We start from the raw sequence: 16533 nt of genomic DNA, 5'->3' as shown, positions 1-16533 counted from the left end.
TTTGTAAAACTGGATAAACAAAACGGTTTCACTTTTAATTCTGGTAACCAGGATTAAGCACAGGCCATTCCTCTGAGTATTCCAGGCAGTGAAAAATGGTTTAAGATGGTGAATGCTACTGAAGTACATGGGAGTCTCTCCCTTTGATTCCAGTGGCTTTGGCTCAGAACCCAAGAACAGCATGGAAAGTAAACATCCTGATAAGTCATTATATAGACTGCCTTTATTAGTATAGACCAAGACAGAATTTGATAGAGCACAAAGGCAAGATTTGTGTCTCCCATTTAACGAATAGTCCCTGTGGATTCCAGAGGTTCTTAAAAGTGTTACAGAGTTCTGTGCAGCAAAACTGCATAATTATAATCTGTGATTTCTTTCAGATACTTATAAAATTGAAAACACTTCCTAAGTAGTAAATAAATAAGGCCCTCCCCATATAGTGCAATAAAGTGAGCAGATTACAGGTTCAGTACTGTACACAATCTGTTCCTTTCAAAGTCTCATTGTTAGATCAAAGGGTTTATGGTTCTGTTCGTCTCTCAGCCAGATATGGACTGCATTCAAGTTACTTTTTATGCTAAATACCACTCATATTGTGTACATTCTTTGTATAATTACCTCAGCTATAAAGTCTGCACCTTTGCTTATTAGGATAATGAAGTTAGAGTGCAGGGATTAGCTGTCCATCTCAAATTTCATAATAAACCCTGGATGCCTTTTCACTGCATTTAATCAATTAGAAATTACCAGACTTGGCATAGTGTCACTGTGACATCCTACAGGCTCTATTCTGTCAGTTGGGAGCAGGGTTTGGAGATCTCAATATTTTTAAACTATGTTCTGAAATAGTTGCAAAATGATCATTACCATGTCAGTACCTCCTAACGCAGAGCCACGCTAGTGGAGAATAAGCAATTTCCTGCTGCTTGTCCCGAGTCCCAACCTGTCTGAGAGCTGCTGTGTGCCCTTTGAAGGTCTCCTGAGTTAAGCACCTAAAAAGCAATCCAAGAATTACTTTTGAAATCTTGGCCAGAAAGCTGCAACTTACTCTGTGAGATACTTCCAGCTAGGAAGAGGACAAACTCAACAGACGTCTTAGGGGAGAGAAAGCTCCAAGACTCAACAGGTGTCTCCATTCTGTACTGTGAACTGTGGTTAAACACACCATTTCTGTGACTTCTAGAAATGGGAGGGGAAAACAGAAAATAAAAGAGAAAGCAAACCTCACAGTTGTGCAATTGTGGAAACCAAAATACTCTATTTTTAAGCATGAAAAGTCAGTCCTCAGAGTGGCTCACTATCAGGCTCCAAAATATACAACCTCTGCCTCCATCAGACAACCATCATGACGTAATGTTTTCCAGACTAGCTTCTGTTTGACATTTGTTTTGAAACAGTTTTCCTTGTTCCTTGTTTCAGACTGAGACACAGCTTTCTGTAGATTAAATGACTGCTAAGAAATTGAAGCAAGACTGAGAAAATCCCAGATCCTGTGTGATTTTATTTAATGCAGGACATGAGTCAACCTCATCAGCTGCAAGAATTTATTGTCAATTTTCCATCTTTTAAAATCCATTCTGTAGAAGGGGAGAATATTAATCAAAACACCAGCAGTTTTAAACTTCTCTCAACAAGAATGAATACCAGAGATGGTGCAAAAAATAAGTTGTAACAATAAAAAGACATGAAGTGCAGTGTTTTTTAAAGAGATGACGCTGAACCCCAGCAGAAGGAAGCCCACAGGTAATGAGGCCATTCAGTCTGAAGTTGTGTAGCTGCAGCAGAAGGAAAATATTTTATATGGGATAGTAACACAGCCTCAGACTGTGCCAGGGGAGGTTCAGGTTGGACATCAAGAGGAGTTTCTTCACAGAAGGGGTTCTCAAGCGTTGAAAGGGGCTGCCCAGGGAGGTTTGGATTCCCCATCCCTTGAGGTGTCCAAGGAAGGTCTGGACACGGCACTCAGTGCTCTGGGCTGGGGACAAGGTGGGGATCGGGCACGACTTGGACTCAATGGGCTGGGAAATCTTTTGCCTGAATGGTTCTGGGGAGCACCCAAACCAAGCTGGCTCAGAAGCTGCTGATTAAAAAAAGAAAAATCAAGTTAATCCTTTTCAAAATGGATTCATGCAAAACATGAAGGCAGATTCTTCTGGGGCAAAAGTCACCCAGGTTGATAGTTACAGAATGGATAAGTTCAGTGTCCACAGGTGAGAAGAGCAAACAGCAGCCCCAGAGCTTTCCTCTGCAGGCTCTAAAAGTGAAGTGAGGAATGGCAGGGGCCTCTCCCGCAGTGACAAACACAAACATTGCTAAGCTCTTAGGTGCAAGTGACAGATGCCTCCCTCTGCTTCGAAACTTTTAAAACTATTTAAAATATCAAACACAATTGTGAGGAAAACAGAAAACAGTCTTCAAAGAGCAGGGTTTTTTTAAAGTTAACGTGTCTGCCCTGCTTAATCACAAGCTGAAAGGAGTACTTGATGACAAGTGTATACTTCAGTTAACACTATTTCATAAAAGCTGGCTTGACAGAAGTATAAGATAAATTAATCAAATAATACAAAAGTTGAAAGATGCACCAGCTGGCTCATGCTCCAGCAGAGGTGCATCAGCAGGCAAGGCTGCAGGAAAGGGACAGACCAAGTGGGCAGTGCAGGTCTGTGTCCAGCAGTGTCGTGTGTCCGGGACTTGCTTTAGACTGCTCTGACCAAGACACTGCTCACCTCAAATCACCTCTTTGGGGTGACACTGAGGGACATGACATTGTGGAACATAAAGGTCTAAAGAATCATTCTTACAGTTTAAAGTCAAGGACTCTCACAATAAATAGATAATATGATATGGAATATTTAAGACTCACAGATGTGCTGCCTGTTCAGTTTGCAGCTTATCAGAGCTTTATATGAAGGCACAATTTATAATGCCAAGTTAAAAGCTATTACAAATAAGAAACTGTTTCCTTTAAAAAAGATGTGAGTGAATATTATTTGTTTCTCCCAGAAATAGTGTGTATTCCTCTTTACAGCATCACAGTAAAGATCACTTCCTTATGACATTTGAAAATGAGCCAAACACCATGGAGGAGAGGTTTTTGTTTAGCATCAAGTCCTCATGCTCAAGTGTCCCTGAACAAAAAGCAATGCCTGTGACATAACCCACCATGTGAGAAAGTTTACAAAGTGCTAAAGAATGATTTAAAGAATATTCCATTACTGACAAATGGTTCTAAACAAGGCCTAGCCTGGGTTGGAAATATTCTATTCAGTACCCACAGGGCTCAAATGACTTTTGGTGGTGAGTGTGAATGGAAATCAGTAACACTTCTGACACAAGAATGTGATCAGAAGTGTATTTGTCTCTGGCCATGTGAAGGGCAGAATGCTATCCTGGATATTACATAAACCACAAATTTACAATTTTGTCCGTACCAAAACCTGAAATGAATAAATAAATTACAAAATTAAATAAAAGGGAAAGATTTTCACTACACGGGGAAGCTTCTGCATGAGGCTCCAAGGCTGCTAATAACCAAAGTGGTCTTTACCATTTCTCTGTGGGCTTAAGAGCAGGAACCTAAATGCTAAACAAAATACATTGACCAACCCACTGCTACTGCTCCATGTTTTGACATGTTACTTCCATATTTGTATTGTACAGATTATTTCCACACAATTTCAGCTTTAGGTTTCCAAGGCCATGTATACACAAAACAGAAAGAATAGGACCAGTGTTGGTTCTGGCCTTAGACTGGATGTTGATAAGTGTGTAAAGTGATTTAAATGATTAATTTCTCCATACTTCAAGAATGTAAGGCATGATATCTCTTTATTAGTCAGAAGTCTCCCAACTGTCTTTCCTTGTTCTAATGTTTGTCTTGCTCTTGCATAACAAGCCTCCAGTGAAATCCTCACTATCTTAATCAAGAGCTGCCCATACACAGCCTTTGAACTGTTAACTTCACTCAACTCCTAATTGTGGAGTATCTAGGAGAAGTTATTGACTCAAGGTCTTAGTGGAACCAGCTGCAAAAGTGTTGTTGGCAGAATATAGTTATTACATTTGTGTCAACACAACGAAAACCCTGGGCTAGCCAATGGCACAGGATACTCTTCCACACTGAAACTGAAGGTGGCGACCGAATGCTTATGCAGCGAGGCCACAAACCCAGGGCTTTGACACCACCTCTGACTGGCCCTTGATCATTTGTTTACTGTAACCACCTATCAACAGCCCATCATTTACCAGAACTGGTGCAGAAATGGGTTCCTCATTGCAGTAAAAGAAACTGAAGCCTATGAATACACTTGTGTCCTTTCACTGACAGTATCCCCTGCTCTGTCAGCAGTCTCATGAGCATCACAAGTTTTTTAAACTCTTCAACAGCAATTACAAAATGCAACACAGCCTCATTTACCCACCATCTTTACGTTCAGAGATTCTGGAGGACTGATTATGGGAACGCAGATGCACCAGTCTATTTGGGGTTGCTATTTTCTTCCCAATTGCCATGGCAGAACCCGGGAGGACGGTGCCTGTGACCGTGTCTTTCTCACCATGGGCAGCAATTGCCAGCACAGTGGCACCACGGGAACAGCTCCTCAGGCTCAGCAGGGCTGGGTGGCAGAGAGGCAGAGCGCTGCTCAAACACAGGTGAAGAGAACTCAATTCACCGTGTAACTCTCAGGTCAGACAGATCAGTGAGTGATAAATTTGGGCAACTCCAGAGTTAAATGACTTCTGAGCAGAAGTTTCTGGAATAGTAATTTTGGTCAAAAGTACTGAAGCTCTGCCCAAAATCCCTTTCAGAGTTCAGGTTCTCATCTACATGTGGGCTAGAATGGAACTTGTACAATGTCTTGAAAAGATAAAAACCTCAGCTCTGCAGCTCAATGGCTCTTCAGTCCAGTCATTACAGAAATATGTCTGAGGCACTGGGGTTACTTTCACTATTACAAGGAAGTAAATAGTTGTTAACATCATATCTCCTCACCATCTGGAAAATTATTTTTATATTGAGTAAATAAAAATTATCTTTGACTCTATTAAAAGTTTTTTTTATTTTGAAAACCAGATTATGTTTGTACAAAAACCCCCCAACAAAAATCCCTCAGACATCTCCTCATGCCTCCTGTTGAATCACTACTATCAAAATATTTAGTCATGATGTCTTCTGCCTCACCAACCACGTTCCCCGTCTGCACTCTACTGAGAATTGAATGCTCTAGCACTTTCCAAACCCTGTAATTCACAGATCCTGGTCCTCCATATCAGTTACATCTATCATACCTTTGGTCTGACGTTCCCATATCCCAGCTGGTACCTCAGACATTTGGAGCTGCAGACATGCCACGGCTGCACCTTCCAGCTCCGTGGTCCTTTCCCTCTTGAACTAGCCATAAATTAAATAACAGGCATGTAAGAATGATTTAAACACATGCAATTATCCTGTTTTGTAACTGAACAAAATATTACATCTCACACTACCAAAAGTCAATTGAAGCCATAGAGGAGTGTGAGCACTCCACATTTAAAGTTCAGGAAACCATGCTTCCATATGCTGTTAATCCCCCTAAGTATTAGAGTTTTTAATCACTATTGCAGTGATACAAAATTCATTGCATCTCCATGCTACAGACCACACACAGAGAACAGGCCTGGAGAACAGTATGGGTCACCTGTTTGCTGCCCTTGATCAGAAGCAACACATTCAGAGAGCTTCTATCAAAAATACTTGAGCTTTTTTATTAGTGTTCAGCATCATACTGGACATTCCTTGTCAACTGCCAAGGTTGAAGCTTTCTGTGCTCTGCCCTGCACCAAATTATTTTGAAAGTTTAAACCAGAATGGCTGCACTTTCAAAAAAACAAATGTACCTAAGTAGAAAGACAAGTGGCTTTCCTCACATGGAAGAAACCACCTACTGTGTTGAGCAAGTCTATTACCTTCCTGCGTTATCTGAAGTTAAGCAGAAGGTTGGCTCCTGCATAATACTGAGTATCTTCTGGTACAGAAAAGGATTTGAGGAGGAGAAATAAGTGGGGTAGAGGGACAAGATTAGAACAGCCTTAAGGGATTGGTAAAACAAAGACAACAGAAGTTAGGGGTGTATAAGGTCATGTGAAAGACACGGGAGTAGAGAGAGGAACAACAGTGGGGATGGCAGAAGGAAGAATAACAGAGAGCAGGAATTCCTGGAAAGGAGGGTTAGCAGAGAAAAGGAAGTTTTTTGATACAATGCTTTATGAACTGCACTTTCAGCCCCATTTCTGTTACAGCTCTTGTCACACTCTCCTCGCCTGTTGTGAGCCCGGAGTTAATTTTTGTCCTTTCCCGCCCCCCCGGGACAGCGCCGCCGGGCGAGCACCGCCACCTGCAGGCGGCCCGCCGCAACTGCACCCAGCGCAGCGGCACGGCGGGCACACGGCGGGCACACGGCGGGCACACGGCGGGCACACGGCGGGCACACGGCGGGCACACGGCGGGCACACGGCGGGCCTGCGCTGAGCCCTCTCGGGAAAACCCAGCCTGGCACTGGGTAGGTGGGCTGTTTCAAAAGGACAGGGACTCCCCTGCTTAAAGGACATTTATTGAGTGTTGCAAAGCGTTGTGAAGCCGCTGAGCTGCAGAGCGTTGCACAGGCAGTGACTGCGCCATCCTGGGCACATACCCGGCTGAACGGGCACAGACCCCACTCAGCGGGCACAGACCCGGCTGAACGGGCACAGACCCGGCTCAGCAGGCACAGACCCCCTCAGTGGGCACAGACCCGGCTCAGCGGGCACAGACCCGGCTCAGCGGGCACAGACCCGGCTCAGCAGGCACAGACCCGGCTCAGCGGGCACAGACCCAGCTCAGCAGGCACAGACCCCCTCAGCGGGCACAGACCCGGCTCAGCGGGCACAGACCCCCTCAGTGGGCACAGACCCGGCTCAGCGGGCACAGACCCGGCTCAGCAGGCACAGACCCCCTCAGTGGGCACAGACCCGGCTCAGCAGGCACAGACCCGGCTCAGCGGGCACAGACCCCCCTCAGCAGGCACAGACCCCCTCAGCGGGCACAGACCCGGCTCAGCGGGCACAGACCCGGCTGAACGGGCACAGACCCGGCTCAGCGGGCACAGACCCCCTCAGTGGGCACAGACCCGGCTCAGCGGGCACAGACCCGGCTCAGCAGGCACAGACCCCCTCAGCGGGCACAGACCCGGCTCAGCGGGCACAGACCCGGCTGAACGGGCACAGACCCGGCTCAGCGGGCACAGACCCCCTCAGTGGGCACAGACCCGGCTCAGCGGGCACAGACCCCCCTCAGTGGGCACAGACCCTCTCAGCGGGCACAGACCCTCTCAGCGGGCACAGACCCCCTCAGCGGGCACAGACCCTCTCAGCGGGCACAGACTCGGCTCAGCGGGCACAGACCCGGCTCAGTGGGCACAGACCCCCCTCAGCGGGCACAGACCCCCCTCAGCGGGCACAGACCCCCCTCAGTGGGCACAGACCCTCTCAGCGGGCACAGACCCCCTCAGCGGGCACAGACCCGGCTCAGCGGGCACAGACCCCCCTCAGCGGGCACAGACCCCCCTCAGCGGGCACAGACCCGGCTTAGCGGGCACAGACCCTCTCAGCGGGCACAGACCCGGCTGAACGGGCACAGACCCGGCTGAACGGGCACAGACCCGGCTCAGCGGGCACAGACCCCCTCAGTGGGCACTGACCCCCTCAGCGGGCACAGACCCTGCTCAGCGGGCACAGACCCGGCTCAGCGGGCACAGACCCGGCTCAGCAGGCACAGACCCCCTCAGCAGGCACAGACCCCCTCAGGGGGCACAGACCCTGCTCAGTGGTCACAGACCCGGCTCAGCGGGCACAGACCCGGCTCAGCGGGCACAGACCCCCTCAGGGGGCACAGACCCTGCTCAGTGGGCACAGACCCGGCTCAGCGGGCACAGACCCGGCTCAGCGGGCACAGACCCCCTCAGGGGGCACAGACCCTGCTCAGTGGGCACAGACCCGGCTCAGCGGGCACAGACCCGGCTCAGCAGGCACAGACCCCCTCAGCGGGCACAGACCCGGCTCAGCGGGCACAGACCCCCTCAGGGGGCACAGACCCTGCTCAGTGGGCACAGACCCGGCTCAGCGGGCACTGACCCTCTCAGCGGGCACAGACCCCCTCAGGGGGCACAGACCCTGCTCAGCAGGCACAGACCCGGCTCAGCGGGCACAGACCCCCTCAGCGGGCACAGACCCTCTCAGCGGGCACAGACCCCCTCAGCGGGCACAGACCCCCTCAGCGGGCACAGACCCGGCTCAGCAGGCACAGACCCCCTCAGCGGGCACAGACCCCCCTCAGTGGGCACAGACCCTCTCAGCGGGCACAGACCCCCTCAGCAGGCACAGACCCTCTCAGCGGGCACAGACCCTCTCAGCGGGCACAGACCCGGCTGAACGGGCACAGACCCCCTCAGCGGGCACAGACCCCCTCAGCGGGCACAGACCCGGCTCAGCAGGCACAGACCCTCTCAGCAGGCACAGACCCCGCTCAGCGGGCACAGACCCGGCTGAACGGGCACAGACCCCCTCAGCGGGCACAGACCCCCTCAGCGGGCACAGACCCGGCTCAGCGGGCACAGACCCCGCTCAGCGGGCACAAACCCCGCTCAGCGGGCACAGACCCCCTCAGCGGGCACAGACCCCTCAGCGGGCACAGACCCTCTCAGCGGGCACAGACCCGGCTCAGCGGGCACAGACTGAGCTCAGCGGGCACAGACCCTCTCAGCGGGCACAGACTCGGCTCAGCGGGCACAGACTGAGCTCAGCGGGCACAGACCCTCTCAGCGGGCACAGACTCGGCTCAGCGGGCACAGACTGAGCTCAGCGGGCACAGACCCCCTCAGCGGGCACAGACCCCCTCAGCAGGCACAGACCCTCTCAGCGGGCACAGACCCTCTCAGCGGGCACAGACCCCCTCAGCGGGCACAGACCCCCTCAGCGGGCACTCTGACAATAGCCAGGGTCCCAGCAGGCTGATGGGACGCAGCAGAGTGCCTGCCATAACCAGTGTCACACACACAGGATGAAACGCTCAGTCCCGAACTCCACCGTGACTGATGCAGGGGAACCCATCTCCCCAAAGAACCTGCACAAGTTATCACATGCTGCCAAGGTTGATCCAGGCCTAACAGTATACTGGAATAAATTATTCAAATCTTAGGCAATCTTGGGCTTTAACTTAGAAGTTTGTGATTATACAATAGTTTTAACCTGGAGCATATAATTTAATTTACAAAATTAAATAGCTTCAGAAATATTAACTTAGCTTCATGACATCCCAGTGAAATATAAATTACTGTATTTGTATTATCCAAGAGAAAACTTCAGGCAATAACTCCAATAATTCTAATATAGTACTGGGCTTGACTGCAAGTCCTCTAAGGATGTTTACCAATGTCCTTCTTGGCTTCATCCTTCCTCTTCTACTTCTGGTTTTTATACTGAAAAAAAAAGAAAATTTTTTTGTGGGAAAGAGCACACAACTAAGTAATAGTTCATACCAACAAGGATTTACTTCTTCAAGGATCTTCTTCTGATCCACATGAATTTATATCCATTTTCTTTAAGTTAGATTGAAATTTGGTAGGCTTTCCTTTTGGAGTATAAAACAGTGATTCGGGCACACTTATTCACTAGATTATACCTGCTGGGTGGGATTCGGTTACTGCTAAAATATCATAATCTGTGACTAATCTGTGCTTGCTCCTGTAACAATTCCCATTTGGATTTCATGGACTGGCAGAGAAAAGGATTTAAGAGTCACTTAGTAAATTAAATCACAGATATTCAGAGAGCAAGTTGAACTTTTGACTTGCTTCATTATACACCATGTTAAGGTATCACACTCCCCAGGCCAGACTGAAATCCCAGGAAGCACAGGTGACTCTCAGCTGTCTAATGGAAAAAATCCTCATTCTTTCATCTAAGAAACCAGTCTGACAGCACAGGGGCAGATCCACTGGCTGACAACTGTGGCACAGGGGAGCCCAGCACCACAGCTTTGCCCCTGTGTGATCTATCCCCGATCTCTGCAGCCATGGGCAAGGTCTGAGGAAAAACAATAGTTCTGGAAGTTTGTGTAAATTGTCTAAGGACAGATTCTGTTAGGAAAGGAGATGATGCATAGCAAGATGTGGCTTGTGAAATGCTGTATTTTAATTTTTTCTCCTATAATAGAGTGATACTAGCCACCACTGCTGATATTTAATAGTTCTTTATGGAAACAAAGACTTACACAGAGACCAATCTAAACTGCTATTGGTTCTGAAAAAAACCCAACATTAGTTTATATTGAACAAGAGAAATTTTAAACAAGAACTGTCACAATCACAGATACCTTCTGGCTGGGTATTTCCTTTCACCCAACACTTCAACATCCAGGACAACAATTTGCTGTTCAGAACTTGCTTTCCAGTGTTTTCTTCTTTGTTCTGAACTGAAACCAAAATGCAGACAATCCGAAGCACTTACTTTATTCATCACCCAGTCAGCATCTTCAATGGCTCTCTTAATGATCTGCTGGATTCGCTCAGGATCGTCTTCATCAGCATGAACTTTGAAACTCTGCAACATTCCAAGTGTCACTGACTTGTCAACATAGCAGTTGTCAAAATACAGACAGCATTTAATTCTCAGAAAAATAAACTGTTAGTCTGAAAAGGTAAAATTACACATTGTAGCACCTGGCCGTGCTCTTTCCATAACAAATCCGGTCATATGCAATTTCATGTTAAGTATTCTAGTCCTTTCATACATCAACAACAAAAAACCCAGAGAACTTCAATTCAGAACAACAATTGAAATTTTCTGGTATGTTAAAACTAGAAAGACACAGGACAATAGGTATGATCAAAGGCATGAAATAACCTCCATATGAAGTATGGAATATGAACAGTCAGATGAGGTTTACCCAGATGGGGGGATATATAAATGACTGACAAGGAACCAGTAGGTTTCACCATAAAAGATGTGTTTATGGAGTAAGTAATGATTGTTCACTTTCTTGACTAACACAAGAATTAGAGATGAAAGCCAAGAAAAATAGGTTTCAGATTCAAAGCAAGCAAAAAGAAATGGTCCTTCACACACTCCCACTATGACCCTTCAAATCCACTAACGTCTCAAGTTATGCTGGTTCAAACAGTAGCAGAAGAAGCCCCAACGCCGCAGGGCACTGCCGCCCAGCCGTGCCGCTGACCTGCCTGATGGCGTGTCGGTAGTGCTGCTGGATGTGGCCCTGGGGCAGGCGGCGGCAGCAGCGCAGCAGGTACCGGTACAGCTGCACCGAGCTGCGCACCAGCTCCGCCTCCGGCAGCGGGGACATGGCCGGGCTCTGCAACACAAAACAAACCACAACAGCCCATGAATTTTACTGACAACACGGAAACAAAAGCGCAAAGTAATAGTACACAACGAGAACAGGGCCGGCGAACTGAGGTTCAGCAGCATAACCTGTAGAAACTTCAGAAGAAACCCCAATGTGAAATGAATGAGAACTCTCTGAGTTTATGGACCGACGGGGGTTGGCTGTCATTGCTCAAAGCAGTAAAACACAAAGTGTGGAGCTCACTCCAGAGGATCACTTTGTAATGGGAACAGCCACGTGTGTCACAGTATTTTACAGACAAGACTCCCAGTGCAACTTTCTCTAAGTACTCAAAGGCGCATCACAGCCCACAGGGAGTTTCCTACTTGCTAAGCCAGGATCCTTAAAGTCCTTCAAACTTCAGTGCTTTCCTTGAGCATCCCTAGGAGTTCATCCACATGGTGTCTTTTTAGAATGAGGACGCTCATAATGGCTACAAATGGTGCTGGAATGTAACAATATTTCCTATTATTGTCATTCTGTCAAGAATTTCAAGGCTTCAGCTGGAAACAACAGGAATATAGGAGAAGACAGGAAAAAACGTTGTTTGGTTTTAAATTTTTCATTTTTTGGTAAGAGCAAAAGGAAAAGAACAAATCAACCAAGTTTCACTTCCATAACTATACTTACATATTGTAACAGTAAGTCCATCCAAGTCCTATAAAGTGCTAATCAAAGACTGTAAATGCCTTGTCATTTAACAGATGGTTGCCATCTGCAGAGAACTAAATTAACACTTGGAAAAAAGCACTTTTACATCATTACTCTTAAGAATAAAGATAATAAATAAGCAACTGAATAATGAAGTAGGTGCATGCTGTTATTTTAGCACCTATTATGATACCTACTCATTATTTGGAATATTTTTTCCCTTTTTCTTAAGTAATTTAAGTCTTTTAGCCAAATGTATTTCAGAGTACACCACCACAGATATTACATGCCTGGGCTGTATATTTGCACAGACTAGATCTTGTTGCAGTGGGGAAAAATCTCCTCTCTATGCACCTATAAATGTCCATCATAATGGGATCAAAATACCCCCAGGCTTCAACACGTTAATCTCTTGTCTTCTTCCAACGTTTTTTCCTGTAAAATATAATTTTCTCTTTGCAGTGAAACCTATGCTGGGCTCCATGCATTTTTGCTCTGGATTAATTTCACTTTGGCATTCAAGTATGGGAGGTGATTACACGCCCAACAGTCAGCTGAGAGATCCCTGCATTCCCCTTCCAGCAGCAGAAAGACAAGCAACTCCACAATGTGATTCGTAACATATAGACTGAACTATTCCCTGCCCTTCTCTCCATGGGAGACAGAAGTTTTTATCATCCAATACAGAAAACTGCAATATGTAGTTGTATTCAAGTTGATCTGAACCCAAATTTAACTCTACATACAGGTTTTTTGGGCTATATCCTTGGCTGGTAAGAATTGGTATAATTCCAGTGACCCTAAGAACCCGACCCTGCGTTTCACATATTCCCACTAAATAGAGTGAAACATCCCAAAATTCAATACAGATCCCAAAATACACTTTGGGACCAGAGCCAATTTGTGAAGTTGTTTTTAGGCTTTGATGTGTAAACTCATCATATGTCACTGTGCTCTAATTAAACCTAAGTGGTGCAATAGATTTCCTGTCACAAATGCAAAGATCCCTCATGTGCTGGGACTGTCCAGGACAGCTTGCTCCAGCACAAAGAAAAGCAGCTCTGGGAGAGAGGAAGGAACCAGTCATGGAAACATATGGATACGGAAAGATGAAGCTGATCAATGGAATTGAAAATGTTTCACTATAGATAATTAAGAATTTTCCACTGCAGTAATTTTTCATAGGAAAATGATGAGCTGTTGAATTCAAATTGTGTGACAAATACATTTGCACTGATGAATTTTTTTGAGAAAAAAAGTTCTTTGCCTTTCCATAAATACTGGACTTTCTATAAGATTTGAAGATGGAAATTTTCACCCCATCTATTATCAAACCTAAACTCCCTCTATGAGGCTCTCATATTCAAATTAAAAAACCAAACCCCTGAGTTCCCACATATTCACAGCTTCAAAAATGCTACAGATGGTTTGACATGGGCAAGCTTCACCGGGGAAGTTTATCACCAAAGAGCTGTTTTTCTTAGGATGTAACTTTATCCAGTGAAAACTTCACTGGAAATCTACCACAGCACATGGAAAACTTGACGGCTATTTTGGTAAAGTGGCTGTTTAATAAGAAATAATCTCATGACCTGCCCATTGTTAAGTTCTAAGATACTGGTGCCCTGTATGAGCACACCTCAACAGGGACTAGACCCTGACAACAGGTAATGCTACACTCTGCACTTGTGCACCCCAGTGCACTGGAGAATTTGCACAGCTACTACTGTGATTTGCCCCTTCCTCAGCACAAAAAGGACAATGAAGCACAGTATGAATCTGCACTGTTGCCTTTTGTTCTAAAAACATCTCCCCTCGAATCCCACAAATGTTACCAGTTTTATCTGCCACGCAAAAACTCTCGACCTCACAAAATCTGGCTATAATCCTGACTAATAATGTAAATCTCCCTCTGATAACTTAAATATCATGTACAGCACAACAAACAAACTATCTACACCAAGAACTGTTGAGTCAGAAATAAAATAATCCACTAATTGTGCTTTTCTGGAATGGATGACTGTATAATGTCCTAATCAGAAGGCTGAAATCACATTTGCATTTAGATAAAGCCCCATTCACAAAGAGACAAGTATAAAAGGAGACACTGAGACTATTGTGGCATTTCTCTGCATTGCATAATCATTTACATTCCTGATAATGATATTCGGATAGTGAAGCAAAGGCTAACCAAAGCCAATTAATCTTCACTCTGCATTAGCAGGTTTGGCAATTGACCCCATGCACAGCAGAACCCTGATGAAGCTGAGATGACACAATGCCACTGCTCCCAGTTTATTTTTTTTCCTGCTATTGCAAGTGTTTTTCAAGCAAATCCCCACAGTTCAACAGTTATGATCCCAATCCCTCTGAACTAGTTAAACAGCACCAAAGCTGGGCTCCAGAGACTGGAAGTGTTAATTAAAGGACTGCAAGAGTTACCTGAGCTGTTGCTGTTTACAGGTTGGCTCCCCCTTCCCCCTCTGCCCTCTCTTTCCCCAGTATACAGGCTGGAGATGTGTTTTATTACTTTGAAGTATTACACCCTTAGAAGTCTTAACTCAGGAATTTATGATTCCCCATCCTAGTCAAACCTCATGATCTCAGGAAAAATAAGAATGCCAAAATAAGAAAGAAATTGGAAGCCTTTTGAAACCTCCTTAACCACAAAACGTATTAGTTCATGTTGTGACATCAGTCCAGGAAGGCACCCAAGTGAACGGCTGCTAGTCAAAAGGTTCTTACTCTTTGGTCGCATCTGTCCTCCCTTCCAGGTTTCCCAGATTCCCAGCTGGCAAATGCAGCACAGGCCTGTGAGTCCAGCCCCGAGTGCCTGCAGCAGGGGCAGAACTCCCCACTCCTGGACACAGCTGCCCTCCCTGCTCGTGGCACTGTCACACCTCCCCTCAGTCCCCAGTGGGTCATGGGAGCGCCTGGCGTGTCCAGGGCAGCGTGAGTGGCTCTGCTGCCCCAGGCAAACCAGCCAACGTCCATCTGTCCATCCATCCATCCATCCGTCCATCCATCCCTGCCCGCTCACAGCCACTCAGAGCCTCGGAACACTTAGCAGCCCCGGGCACGACTGCCCTGCGGCCCCAGCCAAGCTGTGTGGGTGAGCACGGACAATGCTGCAGTCACTTCCCAGCAGCCACATCTCGCTGGCTCTTATTGAGATCTGCTGGTTTGATGTGATCGCTTCTGACGAGCTGGGGCTGGGCATTGTTGGGATTTTGTTCTTTCTAAACACGAGCTGCAAAGTCCCATTGCGTGAGCGGTGATAGCCGGTCCTGTTCTGTTCACTTCTGTTTCTGTTCCTCTCCCCTTCGTGCTTTGATTGATGCATGAGGCAGAAGCAGTGTCAGGTGACTGCAGAACAATTTGGGGGCACAGCCCTGCAGTGTAAAATTTGCTTTACGCAATATTCGTAGAGCACATGAAAGATTAAGAACTGGCTAATGACAGATCCTGAAGATCTGTTAGTTGACAAGGAATCACCACTGCTTGGATGCTCTTCATGCAGTTCTACATCATCAGGATCAGGCCTAATGCTAATATTCAACGTCACCAGTTTGCAAATGTAAAACATAATAAACATAATAGAAATACAAAATATAAAATTGTAATTGGTAAAACTTGAGGATGACAAAGAGTGCTAGAGCTGGGCCTAATGACCACTTGTATAAATGAACCAAAGCCACAGGGCAGCTGTCTTACCTTACACCCTGGTTTGGTATCACACAGCAGAGACATGCAATACTGCAAATGAAACACTCAGGCTGTTGCAATCCTACACCAGTGAGGAAACATGCTTCCCACGCTGAGGCCAGATTACCTTGTTCTGTATAATTAATAAGCATGATCAGACTAATTAGAGTAATATTCTTTGGAGCATGCTGGACAGGAACCTCCCTGGTTTAGGTGCTATTCAAACTTCTCTATTCTCCTGAAAATGACTTCTCCTGGCTTAAAGAAAATTCGGAAAGGCACAGTCTCAAAAGAACTTTTTCTTTCCAGCTCTGAACTGATCAGTTCAACTGCTGTTAAAATTAATTTTGTTCTCAGTGGCCAAATCTGTAAGTATTTACCTTTGGGATCATGCCTGAATAGGAATTGAGTTACCAACTTTAAAACAAAACTGCCTGTTCATTCCTTCCTTTCTTGTAAATATTGTATTTTGAAATGTTCCAGTGCTTAGTTCCAGTTTAGCAATTGTGATTCTCCTAACTACTTGGTGCCAGTTAGTGCAACAACTTTCTGGCCAAGCTTGTATCACCTTCTAAAACATCCAACTGGGCACAAAATAAGCTGCCACAACTTTTGTTGACGGACAGATACCCAGTTGGCAGCGTAAGGCATGGAAGTGCCTTTGAAGGGCAAAACCATGCTGTCTGATTAACGACCACATTATGGACTATGGCTCAGACAAGCATGGGAAGAATAGTAAGTCTTACATAAGGTTTTGTAGT

At 46.2% G+C, this 16533-nt stretch overlaps 1 protein-coding gene across 7 annotated transcripts in view; it reads right to left on the bottom strand.

The window, feature by feature from the left end:
* Nucleotides 1-201: 201 nt before the first annotated feature.
* The window catches only part of LYRM9 (LYR motif containing 9), a 32862-nt gene continuing 16530 nt past the window's right edge, over nt 202-16533 (bottom strand). For 5 of the 7 annotated variants that reach the window (XM_032129592.1, XM_032129591.1, XM_032129593.1 and 2 more), the window contains 3 exons: nt 11249-11383; nt 10522-10614; nt 9208-9491 (listed from right to left, as the gene is read on the bottom strand). In XM_032129592.1, coding sequence (XP_031985483.1) covers nt 9474-9491; nt 10522-10614; nt 11249-11374 — 237 coding nt within the window. In that variant the 5' untranslated portion in view covers nt 11375-11383 and the 3' untranslated portion in view covers nt 9208-9473. Of the gene's footprint in view, nt 993-2958; nt 5393-9207; nt 9492-10521; nt 10615-11248; nt 11384-16533 lie in introns of those variants that run through there. The other 2 variants (XM_032129589.1, XM_032129588.1) reach the window with 2 other exon arrangements.

The sequence above is a fragment of the Corvus moneduloides genome, chromosome 20 (assembly GCF_009650955.1).
Source record: "Corvus moneduloides isolate bCorMon1 chromosome 20, bCorMon1.pri, whole genome shotgun sequence".
Classification (NCBI taxonomy): Eukaryota; Metazoa; Chordata; class Aves; order Passeriformes; family Corvidae; genus Corvus; species Corvus moneduloides.
Note: the sequence above shows the minus strand (reverse complement) of the source record. Positions and strands in the feature narration are given on the sequence as shown.